Here is a 24,905-nt window from a genome sequence, read left to right on the forward strand (position 1 = left end):
ATGCCAGAGAAGGAGGGAGGAACTCTAGAGAGGAACAAGTGGGTGAAGTATTATGGTTGATGTAGAAGTGAAGAGATGAAAATATGTTGTTATTGAGGGCTGGTCTCAAAAGTCCAAAAAATAATTCTGATACACACACACACACAGAAAGAGAGGGGGGGGGATAGAGAGACAGAGACAGAGAGAAATAGAGAGTGAGAGACAGTGAGAAATAGACAGAGACAGAGAGACTGAGAAAAATAGAGAGACAGAGAGAGTGAGAAATAGAGACAGAGAGAATGAGAGAGAAATAGAGAGGCAGAGAAAAAGAGAAATAGAGTGAGAGAGACAGAGAAAGAGAGTGAGAGAGAGGGAAGGAGAGATAGATGAGAGAAATAGAGAGCATAGCTAGAGAAAGATACTGAGAGAGAAATAGAGAGACAGAGAAAGAGAGTGACAGAGAAATAGAGTGACAGAGAAACAGAAAGACAGAGAGAATGAGAGAGAAATAGAGAGATACAGAGAGAGACAGAGAGAGAGACAGAGAGAAAGAGAGACAGAGAGAGAGAGAGAGAGAGAGAATGAGAAAGAGAGAGGTAGGTCTATTAGGTATGTTGGAGAACAAAGTGGGAAAGATAAAAGGATATATGGAAGGGTTTATTTTTTAAACATTTATTAATATTTATTTTTAACATGGTTACATGATTCATGCTCCTACTTTCTCCTTCACCCCCCGCACTCCCCCCACCCATGGCCGATGCACATTTCCACTGGTTTTAACATGTGTCATTGATCAAGACCTATTTCCAAATTGTTGATAGTTGCATTGGTGTGGTAGTTTCGAGTCTACATCCCCAATCATGTCCACCTTAACCCATGCGTTCAAGCAGTTGTTTTTCTTCTATGTTTCCTCTCCTGCAGATCTTCCTCTGAATGTGGGTAGCATCTTTACCATAAATTCCTCAGAGCTGTCCTGTGTCATTGCAGTGCTGCTGGTACAGAAGTCCATTGTATTCGAATTTTACCATAGTATATCAGTCTCTGTGTACAATGTTCTTCTGGCTCTGCTCCTTTCGCTCTGCATCAGTTCCCGGAGGTCTTTCCAGTTCACATGGAATTCCTCCAGTTTATTATTCCTTTGAGCACAATAGTATTCCATCACCAGCATATACCACAATTTGTTCAGCCATTCCCCAATTGAAGGACATACCCTCCTTTTCCAGGTTTTGCCACCACAAAAAGCGCAGCTATAAATATTTTCGTACAAGTCTATTTATGATCTCTTTGGGGTACAAACCCAACAATGGTACTGGATCAAAGGTCAGGCATTCTTTTATAACCCTTTGAGCATAGTTTATGGAAGGGTTTATTGAAAAAAGATGGTCGAAAACACAAGGTATGTGGGCAGCTAGGTGGTTCAGTGAATAGAGCATCAGGTTTGGAGTCAGGAAGACCTGAGTTCAAATTCCATCCTCAGATGTTTACTAGCTGTTTGTCTCAGTTTCTGCATCTGTAAGTAAACTGGAGAAGGAAATGGCAAACTATTACAATATCTTTGCCAAGAAAACTTCAAATGGGGTCATGAAGAATCACATACAATTGAAATTATTGAACAACAAAATGTGAATGGCCACACACAAATGACAACTTCCCAAAATAATGAAAAACTCTCCTCATTATCTCTCTACCCTTCCCTAATGATACTTTTTCTCTGCTTGGTTCCCAGTTGGGGCTCGTTTCCCCCACCCATCCGACTGCAGTCAAGTTCAGCAGAATGGAGATGTTGGCAGTGGCATGTATACCATCTACCTGCATGGTGATGTCAACCAGCCCATGCAAGTGTACTGTGACATGGACACTGATGGTGGTGGATGGATTGTGAGTAACTTGGTTCTCCCAGAGCTCTTTACCTAGATGTTTGTTTCTTGACCAAAGGGTTGGCAGAAGCTTCTCCACAAGACCTTGAGAAATTAATTTCTACATTTTCCATGGAATGGTGGAGCTGTTAGCCTGTAGCAGTACTTACAGAGATTTAGCTAAGTTATTTAAAAAAAAAAGTTGTTTTCCCAAGGTTTGGAAAGCAGAAGGCTTGAATTTTCTAGTCTAACCCAAAGCCAAAAATGAATCCCCATTACAACGTAACCAATAAGAAGTCATTCAACCTTTGCTTGAAGACCCCTAGTGAGGGAGAATAATTTATCTCCCAAATCAGACCATTTCACTTTTGGGCAGCTCTAATTGTTAGGAAGTTTTCGCTTACACACCATCAAGGCTTAATTTGCCTCTTTATAGATACAAAAACAGAAAGACTGAGTTGTTTGGCTTATGATATGAATGACTTCCATTTACACAGTTCTTCATGCTTTTGGAATAAATTTGATCATGATATCTGGGCACAGAGGCAAACAACAATGATTGTGGAATGTGGAGATCTCAGTTCACATATCAGCTCTGCTCCTTACTAACTGGGTCACCTTTGACAAATCATTTAGCTTCATTGGACCTCAATTTCTTCAACTGCAAAATGAAGGGGGCATCTTAGACAAGATGGCTGTTAAGAAACCTTCAGAGATTCTATGTGACATGTTCCATAACAATCTTTACCAATGGGAAAACTGAGGCAAAGAAAAGACAAATTCAGTCCATGAGGCAGGTTTTTTTTTTTTTTTGGATTGATTGATTGATTGATTGAACAAACAATGACTGAGCAGTTATCATGGCAAGACCCAATATTCCTGGCTGGAGGAGATACAAAGATCACTAGGACATGGCCCTAGTCCAGAAAAGGCTGATAAATAAAACAAGAAAAACTTACGCCCTTGACCTCTCTATAAATAAAGTAATTTTATAAAAATTTATAAAAAAATAAAATAAAAGCAATCCAAAATGGAAAATATCTTTCCCCCAAATCTCACCACTCTTTCCTTTTTAAAAGTTTCCTATTTCCTCTTGAGGCACCTTCATCCTTCTGGTCACTCAGAGTCACAACCTGGGAATATCCTCTTCTCTTCAATGTCCTTCATAAGGATCAAATGAAATGTAAAAAATTTAGCTCAGGTTTCTGACATAATATATGCATAAAAAATGTTTACTACCATGGCAGCCTCCACCATCCCCTCATCATTAATGACAATCCAATCCATTGCCAAGTCTTGCTAATTTTACCCCCACAAGAGGCAGTTCTTAATGTACCAGGCACTACGTAGGTATTGGCTTCAAAAAAAAAAGAAAAGGCAAAAAACCCATGTATTTATGTATGAACTGTGATTTCACTGGTATGGAACGCCTTTTCAAATGGACATCAACAACTATTTGGCAACTTACAGTTGTGACTTGGGATCACACTTCCCCAGGTTCAGACAGTCTATACATGTCAGAAATTGGACTTGAACTCGGGTTGGTGAAGCCTATGCAATTCATCCATCCCATTAATTTTTTTTAAAAATTCATATTTGAATTTTAAAAAGCAATTTAAAATTCATAATTAGAGGAAATCTTCAAAATTCATAATGGAAAGAAATGCTACATTTAAGTTAGAGGTTAGTGAAAATAAAGATATAATTCTCCCCAACCAATTTTAGGAAGCCCCTGAAATCCAAACTTGAACCCTTTGGAGGAAGGGGAACCACGAACCCCAAATTATGAAACCCTGAGCTGGAAGCCATCCCTCTCTTTTTTCACCACAAGATCCTGCCCTTAAGGAGACTGTATTCTTCTCATTTCCTTCTATTCTTGTTTGTACCTAATCATTGACATGTTTTCTCCACCACTGAATGTGAGTTCCTTGAGAGCAGGGGCCATCTTTTACCTTTCTCTTTATTCTCAGGGTCTGGCACAAAGTAAATGCTCAATACATCCTTCCTTACTGTCTGCCTTTGTCACTTAGTAAATGAGTCTCAGAGTTAAGATTAGATCCCATTTTCCTGTTCTTCCCACTGCAATAGCATGTTAATAGCCAGGTGGTCGATCCCCATATGGTTTGAAAACACGCTATCTGCAGGCATTCTGGAACATGGTCACCTACGTCTGGGTCATTTGCCTCAGCCATCTGAAACGAAGGCTTGTTGCCCAGGAAGAGCAGCCGTGGCTCTGTTTTACAGAAACAAGAGCATTTGAGACTTGGGTCAGGATGATAAAAGCAGGAATTTTTTGGCCCTCTCCGGAGTTTCTGCTTCTTGGCTTTATCCTCTTGGAGCCTTGTCTGTATAATTCACTGAGGCTCCTACCCTGATCAAATCAGATTTATCCAATTAACTGAAGTGATTGCCAGAAAGTACAATCTGATCCTCTCCAGCTTGTGCCCACATTATTAGAAGACCTTATTGCTTCCTCTCCCCCAACCCCCTGCAGTGCTCCAGTCGTGCCATCCCCAGCTCATTTTAGGTAGGAGGAAGCATAAACTCAGGGTGCTCAAACTTTATTCATTTACCCATTTGCTCAGGGGGGCCTTTGAAGCCAAATGGACTGGAGCAACCACAGATAAAATGATCCTGTCTGATAAGCAGTGAAGAAGAAAACTTATTAACCGCACAGCTGCCTCTGATGGCTGAAAGGCAATAATTGGGGTTGGGTGGGGAATTCCAGATTGATTTGTAAAAAGGGACTGAAAGGAGAATAACATGGGAAGCCTTTCACCTGAGCAGACCCACAAGGCTAGACTTGCTGCTTTTCATCTGTACCACTGGAACTCAGCAGATATTGTCTCTTCAGGCTCAAAGCCTTAATTCTGGGCAATTCTGCCTATAGTTGACCACGAGGCAAAAAATGTCAAGCTGTCTTTCACGGTTGCTGAAATCCAAAACAGAGGAGAAGAGATATCTCTTCCTGGTAATCTGATGAAAAGATATGTCAGCCTGCCTGGAAATGTCTGTCCTCCCCATACAGCTACAATATATCCTGTGTCTTCCCTAGAACTAGAGAGATCGGCCCCAATAATAATAAAGTTACTTAGCAACAACCAGTGCCAACTATTAGTCTAACCGATGTGAACACAAAATGTTTGATTTCCATCCAAGTCTCCATGATGAATTGCATGAACTGAAGGGTCTCCCAGTTCTCTCCTCAAATGAGCACACTTCAGGAAGCATTCAGAATTCGGGAGCTTCTCCCTACCACATTTCGTCGGTGGCTCCAGTGTCTGTGGTGTCCAGGAGATTTATCCATTTTTATGGACCACGGCTTTAGAAGGCAGTCCAGGCTGCTCAAAGCTTTGAACTCCTTCCAGAAGAAATCTTCTGTAGAGTGGGCAGCAGGAAGTTAACTGCTTAGCAGAGGGCAGAAGAAACATGCCCTGATGTAGTAAGGCAGTTGGTTGGGAGCTAGAATTAGGAACAACAGGAAATGTTTAAAACCCTATTAGACTAGAGCCATATTTCCATCTTTGTTTTCTATCCTCTTCATCTTGAAAGCCTTTTGGAATATAATAACAGATTTTCCCCTTGGCTTAAAAAAAAAAAAGCAAACAAATTAGATCTATGATTTTATTGGATTAGAGAATTTCCAGAAGGGACATTTCCTTTATCAATGCAGGTCAGCACTTGCTTTGTAATGAAGAGTGTCAAAGAATTGTATGAACTATTTGGAGGTTAAGGAATTTCCCAAGGTCACACAGTTATACGTGTCAGAGGTGGGACTTGAATCCAGAGAAGAGTGTGATAGATCTAGAGGGCCATTTAGTCCAACCTCTCCTATTAAATGTAAGGGAACTGAGTCCCAAGAAGGTTAAATGACATGTCTAAGATTCAAATCCCACTGTGATGTTCATACAGGCAATAAACATCACAGGTGGGATTTGAATCCAGCTCTTTTGATTTCAGAGTCATCATTCTTTCCATCGTATCCAGCTTGGGACTCTGTGGGGAGTCAGACAGGCAGGCAAATAGCATTTATTTAATTAAAACAAAAACAAAACCAAAAAAAAGTCTTCCTTCTGCTTTAATATCAATTCTAAGAAAGGAGAGCTGTAAGAACAAGACAGTTGGTGTTAAGTGACTTGCCCAGGGTGTTATAAGGAAATGAGCAGGAGCAAGATCTGCTGCAAAGGCAGAGGCAGGAAAGTTCTGGAATTCTGGAGAAGTGGCAGGACTGACTTCTTCTAGGAGACAGTTGAAGCTGGAGGTTGAGTGTATCTTATCTCCTTGGGTGGACCTTGTGAGATTGACTATTCTCTCTCCTGTGACTGTCCTTCTGATCCATCTTACCAACAACTTGTTCCTGTGTATCCTGTTAACTTCCAACCTTATCACCTCTATCACCATCTTGGGGTGGGGATTTGGGTTAGTAGAGTGTATTTATTGTAGGAACTGGGACTTTTAGGTAGAGAGGCAAATGACAGTGTAGATACCATCTCTCTGAAGAGAATAACTAGATTTTATTTATATTCTTTAGATAGATTATCCAAATTCCCTTCTCTTCCTTCCCCTAACTCAATAAACCCCTGTTCGGACTGCATTTGATATCCAGAAAGATTAATCTTGTTGGCCCTCCCAAACCCTGTGATCCTTATGATACTGGTCCTAACCAATCATTCCTTGACCTACTAAAATCCCATTACCATCTGGTATCCTCTAGATACATAATTCAAGGGTCACATGATTATGTCCAGTAAATAGCATTTATTAAATGTCTATTATTTGCCAGGATAAATTGGGAGTAATTTCAGGGGGGAAGACACAAAGATTAAGGAAGACTGGGAAAGGCTTTCTGCAAAAGGTGAGACTTGAAGGAAGCCAAGGGAGCCAGGAGGTAGAGGTGAGGAGGGAAGGAATTCTGAGAATAGGTGACATTGTGAGGTGGAGATGAAATGTCTTTTTGGAGGAGGTGCAGAGACCAATGCCACTGGATCACAGAGTCCGTAGAGGGGAGTAGGTATATCAAGGCTGGAAATGTAGGAGGGAGTCAGGTCATGAAGGGTTTTGGAAACCAAGCAGAAGAATTTTTATTTGATTCTGGAGGTGCTAGAAAGCCATTGGAGTTTACTGAATAGATAACTAATGTGGTCTGAAGAGTTAGGAGTAGACCCCAGAGAGGAATGAAGACATGGCACCTCACCTGCAAGAAGGTGGCATAGTCTTCAATGTAATGAAAAATATGAAAAGTAATTTAAAAAATCACCTGATCATGAGGCTGATGAGCTCCCTAAGGAGCCATTCCTTCAATGTTTCAGGTATTGATTCACCCCTTCTCACGAATTTAATTATTATACCAGGAGAGCAGAAAGAACTGCACAATTAAGGGAAGTATGGAGAAGTTAAATCTGAAGCTGATTTATCTAAGAAATTCTTGTGGCAAAATGTAAACCAAGATTCCAGAGGAGAATCTACAGAGAGCTGAAAGAGCACAATGCTCATTTATTCTAAATTTTTGCTTATGAGTGTGTAAGATTTCTCAATTTTGAATATGGTCTCTTCAATCTTAAATTTCTGCATGCCAATATATATCACCTATTGTTTCTTGAAATTTCCTGTCTTATTCACTACTAAAAAAATTGACTGGCTTTGCTCTTGCTCAAAGAAAGAGGAGATCTGACATGTAAGACTCCCTTAGGTACCAAGTAGAGAATGGTTCAGGATACATCAGAAAAATTATTTGATGTTTTGCTGCTTTCAAGGTAAAATATTATTGAACAATACCTACCTACATAGAAAGCTTTATGAGGCTCAAATGATGAAGAAGCAACAACTGGCATTCATATTAGAGCATGAAGGGACCTGAGAAATCATCTAGCCTGGCCTTGTTTTATAGCTGAGGAAACCAAGGATTATAGTTCACAAGCAAAGCTAAGTCCACTAGTCCAGTCTCTCCTGTTATCTCGTTCATTCAGTATTCTTCCCATCATATGAGTAGGTGGTTCAGTAGATGGAATGCCAGGCCTGGAGCCAGGAAGACCTGAGTTCAAATCCAGTCTCAGATACTTACTAGCTATGTGACGTTAGGCAAGTCATTTAACCCTGTTTGCCTCAGTTTTCTCATCTATAAAATGAGCTGGAGAAAGAAATGGCAAATCTTTCCAGGATCTTTGCTAAGACGACCCCCAAATAGTATCAAAACAGAAATAACTGACATGCCCCTTATGAAAAATAAGCTAGAAATTGGGCAAATAGCAGAGGAAGGAATGTTAACACAAAGGGTGTTGACTGAAGCTATCACCAAGCATCCCTGGAGAAAACTTCATAGAATCATACGTATACTAATTCAAATGGGGGAGGAACTTAGAGATCATCTAGTGTACTCCCTTATCTTAATGAATGAGGGAACTGAGACTCAGAGGTTATGTGATTTATCCAAGATCCAACAGCAAAGAAAATTGCAGAGTAGAAACTAGAATTTCAAGTCTCCTGCACCTTGTTGCCCTTTCTACCATGCTGTTTTTCCTTGTCTGATGTTCTTAAGGCAAAAAATAACCCAAAACCAAAAAACAAACAAGTAAACTAAAAAAAATACAAAATGCTATTTTCACATCTCTTCTAAGAAGTTTTTCAGAAGTTAGTTGCATAAAAATATTTTTTATTTTGTAATCCAATCAATCAACTAACAAGGACTTATTAAGCTCCTTAGAGGCATTGTGGTAGATGCTGCGTATACAATGACAAAAGCAAAAATAGTTCTTGCCCTTAGATAACTTACAGTCTAGCTAAGGAAGATAACATACATATAGAGATACATTCAAAATAGATAATAGCTTTAACAACTGTGGATGAGGTACAGAAACTGGGAAATCCTCTTGATACTTGGCTTGAGCCTTGAAAGAAGTGAGAGATTGTGAGATGGTGGCAAGGAAAGAAAGTATTTCAGGGAGGGAGGAGAGCCGATGCAAAGCAACGGAAATAGGAGATGGAGAATTTGGTATGAAGAATAGCTGGAAGTCAATACAACTATGCCAAAAGGTGAGAGGAGAGGGGTAATTTGAAAAAAAAAGCTGGAAAGGCAGATGTGACCTGGTGTTAAGAGCTTTAAATGCTATTATTATATTTAATTTTATTATATTATTATATTCAATTCAATTCAAAGAGAATTATATTCACTCCTAGAGGTAGTAAGGAGTCATTGGAATTTATTAAATTACTCTGTGCATGTTATATAGTTCACTTGTTGTTTAATTATTTTTATTTGTGTCCAATTCTTTGTGAGTCCACTTTGGGGTCTTGGCAAAGATACTGAGTGGTCTGCCATTTCTTCCTCCAGCTCATTTTACAAATGAGGAAACTGAGGCAAACTGTTAAATGACTTGCCCAGGATCACACAGGCAGGAAGTGTCTGAATCCATATTTGAAGCCAGGACCACCTGTCTCCATGCCTGGCTTTCTATCCACTGGGCTGCCTAGCTGCCTGTATCCTTTTTGTTTTGTCATGGCACCTGTACTATTGCATGATGTATTATTGACAGCAAGGAAGGATCAGAAAAATCAGGAGCTCCACTACCTGAGCTTTTAGCATCCTTGGAAGGAGAATGAGTGGGATTAGAGTTGCTGCTCCTCTTGAGAAGAGTAGAAGGAACACAGAATCAAGATGCAGTGTATCTTATTAATACAAGAGAGCTAGCATTCCAATTCTCTTGCCTTGAGGCAAATGTTGTGAAGCAGGGTGGGAAGAAGGATGGATGATAGTATTTTCAACTCTGCCTCTGCATTCAAATGAATACAAAGGAAAGTAGACAGTGCAGAGAAGGGAACTGCCAGGCTCTCCTTTTTGTTAAGAGAGAATCCCTTTTAAGCTTAGTTATGATTGCATTTTGCCTGGCCATTGAGGTCAAGCCAAGCGATCTGCTGTCAATTCTGATGGTACACAGAAGTGGAGATGTTACACCTATAATGGGGTTTTCCAGTTTGCCACATTTGAAAGGATTCAATTTACCTTGGCTAAAGAAGCTTCATTCCCAAAGAAATGCAAAGTATGAAAGAAATGAGAAGAGAAGGAAAGTAAAAGAAGGAAGGAATAGTGGGAAGTAGGGAGAGGGGGAGAAGGGAAATAAGGAAGGAAGGAAGAACGAATTATCATTGTTTCTCAGGCATGTCCTGTTCTTCATGATCCCATTTTTTTTTTGGTCAAAAATACTGGAATGGTTTGTCACTTCCTTCTCCAACTCCTTTTACAAATGAAGAAACTGAAGCAAATAGAGTTAATTAAGTGACTTGCCCAGGACACACAGCTAGAAAGTGCCTGAGTCCAAATATAGATATAGGACTTCCTGACTCCAAGCCTGACATTCTACCCACTGTCACCTAGCTGCCCAAGGAAGGAATACTTGCTCCAAAAAGAAACAGAAACAGCCCAATGTCTCCATTAATATAATTCAGTCCAAAAAATAGTTATTGAAAAGGCTGTGTAGTGTAGTAGTAGTAGAAAGAACACTGGAATTGGAATCAGAAAACTTTGTTTTGAATCTTGGTGCTGCCTCTGTCCTGTGGTCATGGAGCAAATCTCGTAAGATCCATGGGCCTCAGTTTTGTCATCTGCAAAATACCTTTAATGATACATTTCTTGCCCCATGGGGAAAAACATCCGATAAATGTCAGTTTTTAATTTTCTGAATATATTAGACAATAAGGAGGACATGAAAAAAAGTTAAGTCTCTGCCATCAGTTTGATTCAAAAACTCTTATCCTGGGATCCATGAATTTGTGGGTTTTTTTTAAGGAAATTTTGGCAACTTTTTCAATATAGTTGGTTCCTTTTGTAATCTTATGTATTTCATTTTATGAATTAACAGCATGATTCTAAGAAGGGATTTAGTCTGGGCTTCCCTAAATTAACAAAGGGATCCATGACACACAAAAGAATCAAAAGAGCTACATACCTCATTGGGCTATAGAGATGCTAAAAGGTCCAGGAGTTTAGAGGATGAAATTAAGAATGCTTTTTATTGCCCACAGCCCAAACTCCTCATCTCTCTGACTTCCTGATAATATGAGATCCTTAAGGAAAGAGAGTTTAAATCTCATTGTTTTAGGTATCTCACTACCCAGGACAATGCTTGGCACACAATGGGTGCTTTAGAAATAGCTACCATAAAGAATAATGATATTAGAAATAGGAGAATACCAACAAGTCTGTATATAACAATCTTTATTCCTTTCCCCCTCAATAGTACCCAGGGGAATATAGATATTAAGATATTATTTCTTTTCTATACTCAGTGATCTACCTAATCTCTCTCTCTCTCTCTCTCTCTCTCTCTCTCTCTCTCTCTCTCTCTCTCTCTCTCTCTCTCTCTCTCTCTCTCTCTCCAGATTTAGAAAGATATTGATACATATATACTCACATGTCTATGTCTTTATTTATGTGTGTATCTCTCTATACACACACACACACACACACACACACACACACACACACACACACGATGTTAGGGGAGTAAATATTGTGTACTTTTCTCCCATGACAGGTATTTCAGAGACGAAACACCGGGCAGCTGGATTTCTTCAAACGCTGGAGGAGCTATGTGGAAGGCTTTGGTGATCCCATGAAGGAGTTCTGGTTTGGTATGAGCTCTGAAAATTTTTAGGGGATACTGAAGGATGGATGGATGGATGGATGGATGGATAATCCTTATCTTGAAAGGTTGGCAGCTTGTTGGAGCACTCCGAGTTCACAAAGGCAGGTTCATACAATATTGACCTGTAAGAGTCAATGAATTAGAGTAGCCATATAGTGAGACTTCATGGCAGATTTTCGGCTACTCTAGGCTAGGGGAATGGCTGGGGATAGATACTATGAGAGTAGCATTTATTCCTGTGATTAAGTCTTTCTTTTAGCATTTGGCTCAAGCCCAGGAAAAGTTAAGTGCCAGCTCTGTAGAAGAGACAGAAAGAGTTGAGGGAACAAGTGGATTGAATGGGACTCAGGGCTGTCCCTCTAGAAATTTTAGTGTTCCTTGAGGCTTCATCACTAATGTCAGTAATTATAAGGATTTTATCTTCTTTCCTTTTTCTTACCCCAGCTGTGGTGAAGGTGCTCTTGAGTAATGAAAAGGCCAGGGAAGTGAGAATCACTTGGTTGGAGAAATGATCCTTAGCTCCTAATTAAACAAAAATTCATAATATTTGCTATCCCTTTAGCTGCAGACATTCTCTCTATGCATTTCTTGTTAATGCATGTGACTGCTCAGGGAGTTAAATGGATGACAAATAATATATCTTTCATTTTAAAGATTAGACAACTGACAGGTAGCTTGCTGGAGGAGGTCATAGATCAATGGTAGCTGGATTCTATGAAATCCTTTTCTTCTCTTCTTTCTATCCTTTCCTCACACTATATGGGGAAGTAACATTTTAAAGTCAAAAGCAAAGAAGACTGGTTTTATTTGTGAGTCTTAGATTCCTCTTGGTGTCTTGTTGACAGGGTGTGATACAAATTTCTTAAATGGTCAATTAATTGAACTCTTATTCCTTATTTCAGGACTTGAGAAGCTACACAATCTTACCACTGGAACACCAGTCCGCTATGAAGTGCGGGTAGACTTACAGACAGCAAATGAGTCTGCCTATGCTGTCTATGATTTTTTCCAAGTGGCCTCCAGCAAGGACAGATACAAGCTGACAGTAGGGAAATACAGAGGCACAGCAGGTAAGGACACTGGACTCACTCTTTTGTCTGATGGCTTGGTTACTGCATGCCACTGATGAGCTCAAATCACTAAAGCCAGATTACTAAAAGCAAGGGAGTGGAAGAAGTAGAAGAGATGATTTAGGATACCCAGAGGCACAATGATCTTTGAAAGATTATAGAGAATGGAAAGCTGTGGTAGACCTGGAAAAGAGCATTTGTTATCCTGATTTTCAGAAAAGGGAGGATATATTGAATCAATGAACTATAGGCCAGCTTGGAAGAGCTGAACTTTGGTATTCCTATACTCTGGGCAATGTGTAGCCTAATTAAGTTGCTTGAGCCTAGGAATAATATGATGAAAATAAGTTTTCGAGGTAGATCAGTTGACCAGAGGTATCTAGGATGGATTGATGTGGATGTGAGAATGTCCGATATTGTGATAATATGACTAGTAATGAGGATCTAGATAAGGGAAATGGTAGTAGGTATGGAGTAGAATGGAGACAAAGCTATGGGCATGAGATATTTTGAAGAATATATGAAATATTGGATATATGAGAAATCAAAAATACTTTCATGGTGTAAAGCCAGATTACTATTCACTTCCAATTTAACAAACATTTATTAAATATCTACTATGTGCAAGGTACTAGATGATAAGCAGATGACCTCTAAGGATCCTTCCAACTCAAGATTTATGATCCCAAACCCCTATTATAGTCGTGTGTGAGATAAAAATGATGACAAGTGCCCCAGTCAACAATGTGAGATAAAAATGAGCACAAGTGTCCCACTCACTTAAATAAACAAGAGCTGGAGTCCGAAATAGGAGTGAAAAGAGGCAGATGTTTATTCCCTTCATGAAAGAGAACATTTCAATGATGGGCTAAGAAGTGCCAACTGACTAGGCAGCAAATAGGCAATATATACAAGTTCCCAAAACAAGGCTCCTCTTCCCTCCCCTGTCAGATCCCTACACCAATCCTTGACCCACAATCCAAAACACCTGTGCTTCTAATCCAGCTCAGGTAAGGTAAGGGGAGAAACCAAGTTGTTCATTGTCTTTTCTGTCTTACATCTGTCTCCCTCCCAAGCTTGCAATTCTGATTATAGCATACTCAATTCTGTCTCACACGGTGACATTCACTGAAAGGGGAATTCCAGAGGAGATACTTATTTGGGGGGAAATTGGGTCAACTTGGCTTTGGAACATATTGAATTTGAAGTGATGGAGAATCACTCAAGTGGGAATGTCCAGTAAAGGTATAGAGCTAGACTCTGAATGCAAAGAAAAGGCTATAGATATACATTTAAAATAATGCTATCCATCTTTTCCCAAACTATCTGGTGATATCTGTAGCAAAGAGATGTCTGACTAAGAACTAACTGAAAGGACACTTGTCATTTTTATAACCTGGTACTTTATTGACCTTAGCCAAGTTACTTAACCTCTTCTCTGGGTCTCAGTTTCCTCATCTCTAAAGTGAGGGAGTTATAATAAATAGATGCTGGAGTTCATTTCTATTCTAAATCTATGATCCTAGGATGCTCTCATGCTTTTCTCCTTATACATCGAACTATGCCAGCCATTTAGGTACATTTCTTAGATTTTTTTTGCTTCCATCTCTTCTTCCCTGCAGGCGATGCACTCACTTACCACAATGGATGGAAATTCACCACCTTTGACAGAGATAATGATATTGCTCTCAGCAACTGTGCCCTGACACATCATGGTGGCTGGTGGTATAAGAACTGCCATCTGGCAAACCCCAATGGCCGATATGGAGAAACCAAGCACAGTGAGGTAAACTTCAGAAATTTTCTTTTAGGGAGACCTTCTCTTTAGCTCTAGAGAGTGTTGCACAACTTTGATTATGTCACTCTGAGGCTCATAAAGGTTCAGGTTGCCTCTAGGACAAGCTACCCAGTCTTCTGTTTGGCACTGAATACCCTTCACAATCTTCCTTCAACCAGTATTTCCAAGCAGACTAATTACAAATTAATTTCCCTTAGCACTTTTCATTTCAGTCAAATTGATTTGCTGTTCTTTGTACAGAATGACCCATTTCCCATTTCTATGCCTTTGTCTAATCTGTTCCTTGCACCTAGAATGCTCTTCCTCCTTATCTGTGCCTTCTAGCAACCTTAGCTTCTTGAAAGGTTCAGCTTAAGAGAAACTTTCTTCAAGAGTCTTTCCTATTCCCCAGTGGTTAGTGCTCCCTCTGCCCCAGATTATTTGTATTTATTTTGTATTTTACTTTTCTGCATATACTTATCTATGCATCCCTTCCCTTACCCCTTGTAGAGAATATAAACCTATTTTAGAACCCCTAGAAGACAGGGACTGTTTCCTTTATGTCCTGGAATCCTGGAGTCTACCTGACATCATCCTGGGCTTTTAATAGGTTCTTATATGATTGTAGAAAGAAATTGAGTGAGGGGCTGCCCCTGGAAAGAAGTCCTCTGGGCTGGTTTTGCTACTGCTTGTCTAACTTTTTGCTGCTGCCATTGTGATAGTTTCTCTAAAGACTATGCCTTTGGGACCTGGACTATTCACCTCTATGCTTCCTAGTATCTATTCCTTTCTTTACTGTGCGATCCCATCAGTACAGTTGAGTCAGGCATTTAAAGTGCATTTTTTCCTGCTAAATTCCAAGGGTGAATTCAGGGAACAAATTATATACAAATTATGGAAGACATACAATGTGACATTACATACTTAATTCACCTTCACAGAGATTTAAATATGAATCAAGCTTTTATAGTTGTGTCTCATTCCCCTTCCTAGCCCAGCCTTACTTGGATGCTTGGTTCAAGGCTACAGCTTTTTCCCTCAGGTCCTTGGGGGCCTCAGAAAACAAGGTATTTTCTGTTTGAGCACATGAAATTGCTCTCTTCCAAACCACCTGAATCTGACTCAGAGGCTCCCCTGGATTTTTCCCATGGAATTTTTCTGAGTCAGGTTCTTGTTTTCATGTGCACCAAGCCAAGCCCTTTGTACTCTAAAAATTTCTTCACTGGTTGTTCCATTCATGTCTCTGAGGAGCACCAGTCTTCATATCTAGTATGTTCTGGGTCTAGCTCTGATGATTTCCAATCCTCTTTTCCAAAAACATCATTACCAGTTGTAATATATTTAAAAAAATATCTTGCCTCAGTTCCTAACAAGGGAAATAATATCTGCTTTTCTGGGTTTGTGAAGATTAACTCAATAAGTATTTATTGGGCACATACTGTGGGTAAAGCATTGTGGAAACAAATATAAAAATGTAAACAACTCTTGCTTTTAAGAATATAATTTTAAAGTCCTTAAATGCTATATAATTTGAGGAAAATGAAAGTAGTAGGAAATCAAGAACAGCTTCCTCTAGAAGTTGGTGTCTGAGGGTAAGCAAAAGATTCTAAGGGCACGTGGCAGGAAGGTGGGAGGACATGTGTCAAGTTAGAGGACCAGCAAATAGTCCAGTTTGTCTGAAATGGAGAGTGAGTAAAAGGGAGGAGAAAATAATACAATGGCAGTAAAACACTTTGTAAACTATTTAAAGGCCAGGTTCCCAATTCCATTTATCTAGTTCTGGCCTGAGCAGGGTTCCTCTCAATCCTAGATGCTGGGAAAAGAGGGCTGAACCACACAGTAGTAAAAGGGGCAGGACACGGAGGGATGAAGGTAGCATAGGAGGACTTAGTGAAGTCTGTGTCTCTGATCAGATATTTAGAATGAGCTACTAGCATGCCTTAAACCCTCACAAGATTCTCTAATGAAAGGCATTCATCTGGTTAATGGGCTTATTTCACTGGCTGCAAGGCATTTAATTCTTCTTTATTATTTACCTTACAAATTAAAATACATAAAAGCGGTCACTTGGGTCATCCCTTGGTCAGGTCACAAGGTTATTAAGTGAATTGAATATTATTGAACTCACCAGTCAAATGACATAAAACAGAATTTAGTTTTTAGTGAGCTATTTATTTCTCCAGAGGAGAAAACAAGCACTCTGAAATGAAAATGATTTTACACAACTTGCCAATAAGTGTTTCAGTAATTGATAGTCCTCCCTGTGTGTGTGTGTGTGTGTGTGTGTGTGTGTGTGTGTGTGTGTCTGTGCTTAGGTAGGGAGAAGGAAGCTTAAACCCAATTCCAGTCAAGCAGGACTATGTCAAAGTTCACTCATTTGCCATGTAAGCAGCACAGTGGATTGGAAAGAATACTAGAATACTGGATATGGAGACAGAGGTCTGGGTGCCATTTTGAATCTGTGGGACCTTGGACAAGTCAACAACTTCTCTGAGGCTTCAGTTTTCTCATCTATAAAATGGAGAAGAATAAAGTGTCCCTAAGAGTCCCTTTCAACTTTAAATTTGTGATCTTGTCACTGCTCAACCCCTGACCGTCTATCTAAATGCTAATCTTTTTCTATTGGAATCACATATTCTCTCTCCCATAAGGTTTAGATCTAGTGCAAAAGAGTGTATAGATTTTTTTTAACTTTTTGTTTTTATTGCTGGGCTCACATTGAGATCTACTGGGGACCCTGCCAGGAATGAGAAGGCAGTTCCATCTACAAGTATCTATCTGATTAGGTCAAGACTTCTCAAAAAAAAATAGACATTTTGGGGACAAAACTTTCATCTTCTACATCTACTGCTTAGAACATACAGTTGCTGGAAGGGATCTTAAAAGCCTCACTGAGGCCCAGAGAGACTTGCCCAGCTAGTAGGTGTCTGAGCCAGAGTATGAACTCAGATTTTAACTGCAAGTTCTATGAATTATCCACTGTGCCTTCTAGCTGCCCCAATGGTAGACCTCTGGAGATCTTCTGGCCAACTCTCTTCCTTTAAGCAGATAAGCTGGTGCCCTTATTTTAGACAAAGTTGTGTAAACTTGCCTAAGCTACAGGCAGAGCTATGATTAGATTTCTGATCTTTTGCCTCCTAGTATAATAGTCACCATTGTACCACACTTTTCCTTTGTTTTCTTCTACTATTCAATGACAGGAAATGGTTTAGCAGGCAAAGAAGGGTCCCTAACCATTGTCTCCTCTGTCTCCCAAGTTACTTGGAGCTTCATGGCTTTTTTTTTCCTCTAGGGGGTGAACTGGGAGCCATGGAAAGGACATGAATTCTCCATCCCTTATGTGGAGTTGAAGATCCGCCCTCATGGTTTCAGTGGGAGGCATATCCTGGGGAGGAAGAAAAGGATGATAACAGGGAAGAGAATAATTAACAGAAGATCCAAGTGAATGAAAACCAGAACGAGAAGAGATCAGTTAAAGCTGGATAGATTTTTGGATGGGGCTGGGCAGATTACTCATTGGCTAAACTCGAATTAAGATCAGAGTGGCTCTATGGGGGATGTGTGTGATCTCTACTTTCTGTTATCTCCAGAAATTCAGTCTACAGGTACATTCTGCTAAGTCCCAAGCCATGGAAATTCCTTTTTCTTTTCCATCTTCACCAATGCAACATTATCTATACTTAGTATTTAGATTTTTAAAAAAGTGGTTGCATAGCATGTGAGGGGAAAATGAATACTATACTGGCAAGGATGCTCAGCCTTATTCCATTGATGTTCTAGTAATGTGGGATGGCATGGGAATTCTGTAAAAGACATGTTATCTAGCTCTTTACCAATTAGAAAGCTCCAGAAACTGCTATTTCTTCAATTCCCCCTAGAACATATTTTGTATGTATTTGTATGTGCATATATCTCCCCACTGATAGAATGTAAGCTCTTTGAGGGCAGGGACTATTCTTTTTTTGTCTTTCTATTCCCAGCACCTGTCTCATAAATAGTCACTTGATAAATGCTTGTTAATTGTTTGATTGATATAAGTTTATACAGGGAAGACCACCTAAAGGAATAGAATGGTTCAACCGTGATGGGTTACTGTCTTTGCTAGAAACTTGTCATCCGTTGTTCTTGCTTTGGCATTGGGGTTGATCACTGCTCTTTCCCTCACTTAGAAGTATTGGGAGGGGGAGCAAGGAAAGGAATGGAAGGGGAAAGGCAGGAGTGGGGAGGGTGCCTGAAAAAAACCATGCCTAGTTAACAGGTATTTTTATGAAACCCTCCAATTCCAATATGCCAGATAATAAAGCTTTTACTATGCTGTCCATTTTCCATCCCAAGACACTTCTTAGTCTAATCTGTATAATTGCTTTTATAGAGCTGTTTGCCTTGTGGATTAGTCTGTACTCACTCAGACTTAAAATAATTTGGCATGTCATAAAAATTTATTCTATTGAGTTTCTAGCTCCACCCTGCTGTACCACCCATCAAGGTCTAATGCCACTCATTTGTCCAGACCCTTCCCTAATGCTTGATGCTGTTAAGCAACTCTTTGTGTCTGAATTTTCTGAAATTACTTGATATCTGGAAGCCCCCAAACAGGAGGCTGGGAATCCTTGATGCTTGGTGTGGGAGATTCAGAAAGGTCAGATATTTTTGGCTTTTTTTCTTGCCATTTTGGAACATTTTCTAATAAGCAATTTGGTGACCATTTCAGTGTCGTACATTTCTGCTCTTGAAAAGAAATAATAAACCACTTGATTAAAAAAAACCAACAACTCACTGGCTTTATTTTTCTCTCTACTTTCACTCCCACCCCATATAAATACAATTGAACACGACATTTTGCTCAAGAGTTCAATAAGTTGCAATTTATGCACAATGAAGGAAGTTGGTAGAGAGAGACCCTATTATTTCCTGAATGGCTAATAGAGATAGTGGAAAAGTTAAGAGGTGAGAGAGAGGGAGGGAGGGAAGGAAATGGCTTGTAAAAGCCCAGTCTACTTCTAGAGCTCAGGCATTACTCATCCATTACCCTCTTAGGCAGAAGTAGTGCCTTGATGCCTCCAGGTTTTGAAACCTCCTGGGAAGTATATTCAAAGGAAAGTCATCATCCCACAATATTTTTTTAATGCTCTCATTCTTTTCTCTACACTATATACAGTATGCTATAATTGAAAGAGTCCTAGGTCTAGGGTTAGGAGATCTGATTTCAAATCCTCAATACCATACTAGTTGAGTGACCCTGAACAAGTCATTTCTCTCTGAGCCTTAGTGCACACATCTGTAAAATGGGGATGATAATACTTGTGTTACCTACCTCACAGTGGAAAAATTATTAATAATAATAAAACATCTATAAATTGCTTTAAGGTTTACAGCACTCTTTCCCTACAATAATCCTGTGAGATCCATAGTCATCAGCTTCAGGTTTGATGAGTTTGATGATCATCTCTGCTGATGATTCTCAAATCTATAAATCCAACTCTTACCTCTTTCCGGAGCTCCATTCTTATATCACTAACTAACTTGTCTTTCACATATCTTGTCTTATAGATATTTCATACTCAGACTCTGCCCTCTCTAAGCTTTCCTATTACTTTAGAGGATGTTGAGGAATTTCTCAATCTGGGTTGAGAAAATCTGGTTTCAGAAAATTTTGCCCACCAACCTGAAGAGTGGTGGTTAAACAACTTCAGAGATTAATTGGAAATAATAACTAGGCAGCATTTATACAGTGCTATAAGATTTACAAAGTACATTACAGATATCTCATTTTATTTTTGGAATGAAATGAGAAAATGACTCCAGACAAAGGACCCGTCTTTCTTTAAGTAGAATTTGATTCAATGTCCAGCTCCCTCTGCAAAGATTACATAGCCAATAAACAACATTTTGTAACAGTTTAGGTCAGATGGGTAATGGCCACATTTATGTAAATATTTAACAACTGGATCTCTGAAAAAATGTACACAGATTATATTTTTAAGTTTAATTAATATTGTCAATATTTTCACCACCACTTTCTTACGTCTAGACCAGTGATTCCCAAAGTGGGTGCCATCATCCCTTGGTGGGTGCTGCAGCAATCCAGTAGGGCAGTGATGGCCAGAGGTGCATTTATCTTTCCTATTAATTGCTATTAAAATAAAAAAAAATTAATTTCCAGGGGGCTAAGTAATATTTTTTCTGGAAAGGGGGTGGTAGGCCAAAAAAGTTTGGGAACCACTGGTCTAGACAATCAGCAAAATAATGAATCAAGCCCAATTTATATCATTTGATGATTTTTAAGCTATCGATGAAAATTTAACAACCAGCTCTCTCAAGCCAGTTTAAGCCTTTTAAAGGACTAAGGAAGGGAGGTCCAAATGGGAATGGGGCGGGATACATTTGGCATACAACTGGCAGCATTTGTTATTTGGGTGGAGAAACAAACACTCCCTGTTAAGGGCAGGAAAAGAGTGGGTGACTAAATATTTGTACAATTAAAAAGTCCATTTGATTTAAGACAGCAGAGGTGAGGTAATCTTTCTAGCGAAAGCTTCTGGAATCTTCTATCCAAGGACACCAAATGATTTTAACAACAGTGGAGAAGACCATCTGTTCTACCATATCCTTGGAGAGCTTATTATATTTTTATTTCTCCTGTAAGGGCACTACCATGTTCCCATTCACCCTAGCTCAAAACCTTGGATCACTCTCCATTCCTCACTCTCACCCACATATCCATTCTGTTGCTAAATCTTGTTTCTACTCTCAAAACATCTATCTCTCCCATCTGCCTCCTACTTTATATTTACACAATCACCTCCCTTATTCAATCCCTTGTCATCTCTTTCCTGGACCATTATAACAGGTCATCTACTTGGTGTCCTTGATTCAAGTCTTTTCTTTCTTTAATCCATCCTGCCCTTAGCTACAAAAATAAGTTCCTAAAATTATGTGTGCCCATAATCACATTCCTCAACTCCTGGTTCCTCACTCAATAAACGCCACTGGCTCCCTATTACCTTCAGGGTCAAATAAAAAATCCTTTTAATAACCTGATCTCTTTCTGCCTTTTCAGGCTTCTTAACTTTATTCTCCTCCACATATTCTACTGTTAGACCGCCTTGGACTTTCTGTGACTTCCTTCTAGGGGTAGCTTAAATCCTTCTGGAGGAGCCCTTTCCTACAAGACAGCTTCCCTCTGAGATGACCTTTTATATTCTCTCTATATATATTGTGGCCCATTATTTAACCATGGTCTCCCTCATTCCAACATAACTTCCCCGAGGGCAGAGGCCATTGTTTTTTTTTCTTTAAATTGTCATTTATTGTATGCTTTAAGGGCTTCAAACAACTGGAGTCAAACCGGAAAGGGTCTCTCAGCAAGGTTGGGTAATGGGAGAAGGAGCCCAAGAGATCGCTCCCAAAATGGAGTCCAAAATCTTATCTAACTCTGTGTTTGAAGTCTTCATGGGTGAGAAGCAATTTCCAAAGAAAGATCCTCAGGAAGCCCTCAGGACTGTATTTGAGCTGAGATGTTCTCCTCCTCCCTCTCTCAGTCCTCTGCCAGAAGTCCTTTTTCTTTCCTTCCTCCTCCACAGAATTCTCCAGAATTCTCTCTGGTCTTAACTGTCACCAACTGTCACCAACTGTCAGTCACTCCTTCTCTGGCTCCTTCTGTCCCAATCCCCTTTTGCACAAATTCCATCCTTACAATCTCCAGAGCTTAACAGAGTGCTTGGCACATGCCTAAGAAGTAACTAGTAAATGCTTTTTTGACCAATTTTTAATTTTTAATGAGGTAGAATTTAACTTGAATGAGGTAGGAAAATCTCTCTAGATAATGAAATGGAAGTGGGAGTCAAAACTAGGGTCTCTTAAGCCTAAATCCAAAATTCTGCCCATGATACTGCTCTACCTCTCTTGAGATGTGGTGGGATGTCAAGGGAGAAGTGAAGAAAGGTGTCTACCAGAGTTACCTGAATTGATCTTTCTACTGTGGGGAACAGCTCAGGAAGATGGAAGAATAGAGGATTTCTCAGGGAAGGAGACACGATGGATACTGAGATATAGATATCATAGATTATAGGTCTGGAACTGGAAAGGATTCAGAATACATCTAGTGGCCATTCTACAAATAGGAAAACTGAGGTTTGAGGATGCTATGTGCCTCATCCCAGTAGCAGTTCTCTTTTCTTTGTGTCAAGCTATCTCCCAAGGTTAGTGGATGGTGTCCAGGTGACTTGCAAATGTAGGGATCAGTCTTTATGTCATGGAATGGAATAAAAAGGAAACAAATTATGGAACGTTCACTATGTGCCAAACACGTAGGAGGCAACTACATGGTATGGGGGATGGAACCCTGAACTGGTAGTCAGGAAGACTTGAACTCAATTCCTCCCTTAGATATTTACTCACGTGAAAGTGTGACTCTGCTCAAACCACTTAAACTCTGCTTTTGTTTCCTCACCTTTAAAATGGGGATATTAATAATAGTGCACAATCTCCTAAAGTTGTTGGAGGACAAAATGAGATTATATTTGTAAAGCATTTTTTAATCCTTAAAGTGCTATGTGAAAACTAGGTATTATTACTATTATTCTTGGGCAGCTAGGTAGCACAATGGATAGAGTGCTGGGCTTGGAGTCAGGAACAACTGAGTTTAAATCTGTCCATAGATATTTACTAGTTGTGTGACCCTGGGTAAGTCACTTAACCTTGTTTGCCTCAGTTTCCTCATCCACAAAATGAGCCAGAGAAGGAAACACCAAATTACTCTAGTGTTATGTCTAAACAAAAATCATTATTATGATGATGGTATGTGGAATATTGTGTTGTGTTGGGAATATAAACAGGAAAATGAGACGTTTCTTACTCTCAAGGAGTTCACATTTTAATTATGGAAGACAACAGGATATAGGAGGATTCACCTTTAGAGGAGACGAAAACCAGATGGGTCTTAGGGTCTAGAAGGCAAATCAGCAGAAAGGATAACACCAGGTGACCTTAGGGTGTAATGACAGGGCAGATAGTCCAAACCAGTGACAGTTTGGAAGAGGCTGTTGGACCCAAGGACTGAAGTGGAGTGGATCTCTAGTTTACCCCTGGCAGAGGTGCAGAGGAGAGGGGAAGGGTTATCAGCATAATGAGGAGGCAAGGCAGATAGAGTCTTTGGATAGATTTAGTGGTAGGGGAGAAACTGCTAGACCTGGGGAGGCACAGGGCTATGGTTCCTGTGATATTGGTTTTGTGTCTTCTTCAGACCATGTGCCACCATCATGCCATTATCAGTGGTGTGGGTTTGTGGCTTGTGCTGCTCCAGTACCCACTCTCAGTGTGTATCAGAAATGATACCGATGAAACTGATGATGACATCCATGGTCAGCTGAGTCTAGAGTGCTTATCTGAATTGTGCCAGCTAAGCTTTCACTTAGACATTTGTCATTGGAGAATGTGTTATGGTCGGCATTGGGAAATGTGACTCTGTGAGGAAGCATCAGGTTAATCTTGAAATGCCGCATAATCATGTGTAGTTATTTTTACAAGACACTTAGACCCTGACATGACTAATCAACAATGACAGTGGCTAAGGACAGCATCAGGACCACAGCACATTATTGAAAAACATGAGCTTGAATCCTGAAGTCTTTGGGGTTCAAATCAATACATTATGATCTGAGTTCTTACTAATTTTTGTGATACTCTAAAGGCTCTTTCCCTCAAATATTTCAAGATTCTTCTTAGTTCATTTGCTTCAGTCCTGCTGTCATCCTTTGGTTCTATGAACAGTCAGGCAGGTTCACTCATCACTTTCACAAATTTCCAGATTTTCTAGAAGACATTAATTGCAACCTGGACCTGAACAAGAGTCAGTTCTGTAACACATCCAATCATCAATTCTCAGCCTTTGTTGGAAGATCTCCAGTGAAGGAGAACCTGCCACCTCTTTAGATAGCCCATTCCACTTGGAGGCAGCTCTCATTGTTTGCAAGTTGTATTTCTTTCTTTCTTTTTTAAAACATTAAGCCCAAATGTTCATTGTTGTAATTTCTTCTATCACTTCAGTTTGGGTTTTTGAGGTCAAAATTGAGTTGAATCCTCTCCAATGTGGCAGTCTGTTAGATACTTGGAGACAGCTAACACTTCTTCCCAGATCTCTTCCACAGGCTAGACATCTCCTGCTCTTTCAACGGATCTTCATATAATGACTTTTTTTTTTGTATAATCTCAAGACCCCTTCAACATCTTTGTTAAACTCCTCTGAATGCTCTCCAACTTAGTTACTGCTCTTTGAATGAGTCATCAAGAACTAGGTACAATATTCTAAATGTGATCTGATCAGGAGAGAAGATACACTACTACTGACTACAACTATGTCTATGACTTCTACTACTTACTATTGCTGCTTTTGCAACCTCTATGTGTTTAATATAGCACTTTAAGGTCTGCAAGGTACTTTACAAGCAATCTTATTTAATCCTTACAACCACCATTTTAAATGTTCCTCCTTCCTTCTCTTTCTCTCTCCCTTTATTCTTTCTTTCCTTCCTCTTTTTTTGCTTCCTTCAGTCTTTCTTCCCTCCTTCCCTCCCTCCCTCCCATC

At 39.7% G+C, this 24,905-nt stretch overlaps 1 protein-coding gene across 1 annotated transcript in view; it reads left to right on the forward strand.

Moving 5' to 3' along the window:
• The window catches only part of TNN (tenascin N), a 71,095-nt gene extending 53,330 nt beyond the window's left edge, over positions 1–17,765 (forward strand). The window contains exons 15-19 of the mRNA XM_044674888.1: positions 1,706–1,857; positions 11,363–11,459; positions 12,376–12,543; positions 14,166–14,329; positions 17,613–17,765. Of these exons, the coding sequence (XP_044530823.1) occupies positions 1,706–1,857; positions 11,363–11,459; positions 12,376–12,543; positions 14,166–14,329; positions 17,613–17,765 (734 nt within the window). The remainder of the gene's footprint in view (positions 1–1,705; positions 1,858–11,362; positions 11,460–12,375; positions 12,544–14,165; positions 14,330–17,612) is intronic.
• Positions 17,766–24,905: the final 7,140 nt, after the last annotated feature.

This window comes from Gracilinanus agilis, chromosome 4 (assembly GCF_016433145.1).
Source record: "Gracilinanus agilis isolate LMUSP501 chromosome 4, AgileGrace, whole genome shotgun sequence".
NCBI lineage: Eukaryota > Metazoa > Chordata > Mammalia > Didelphimorphia > Didelphidae > Gracilinanus > Gracilinanus agilis.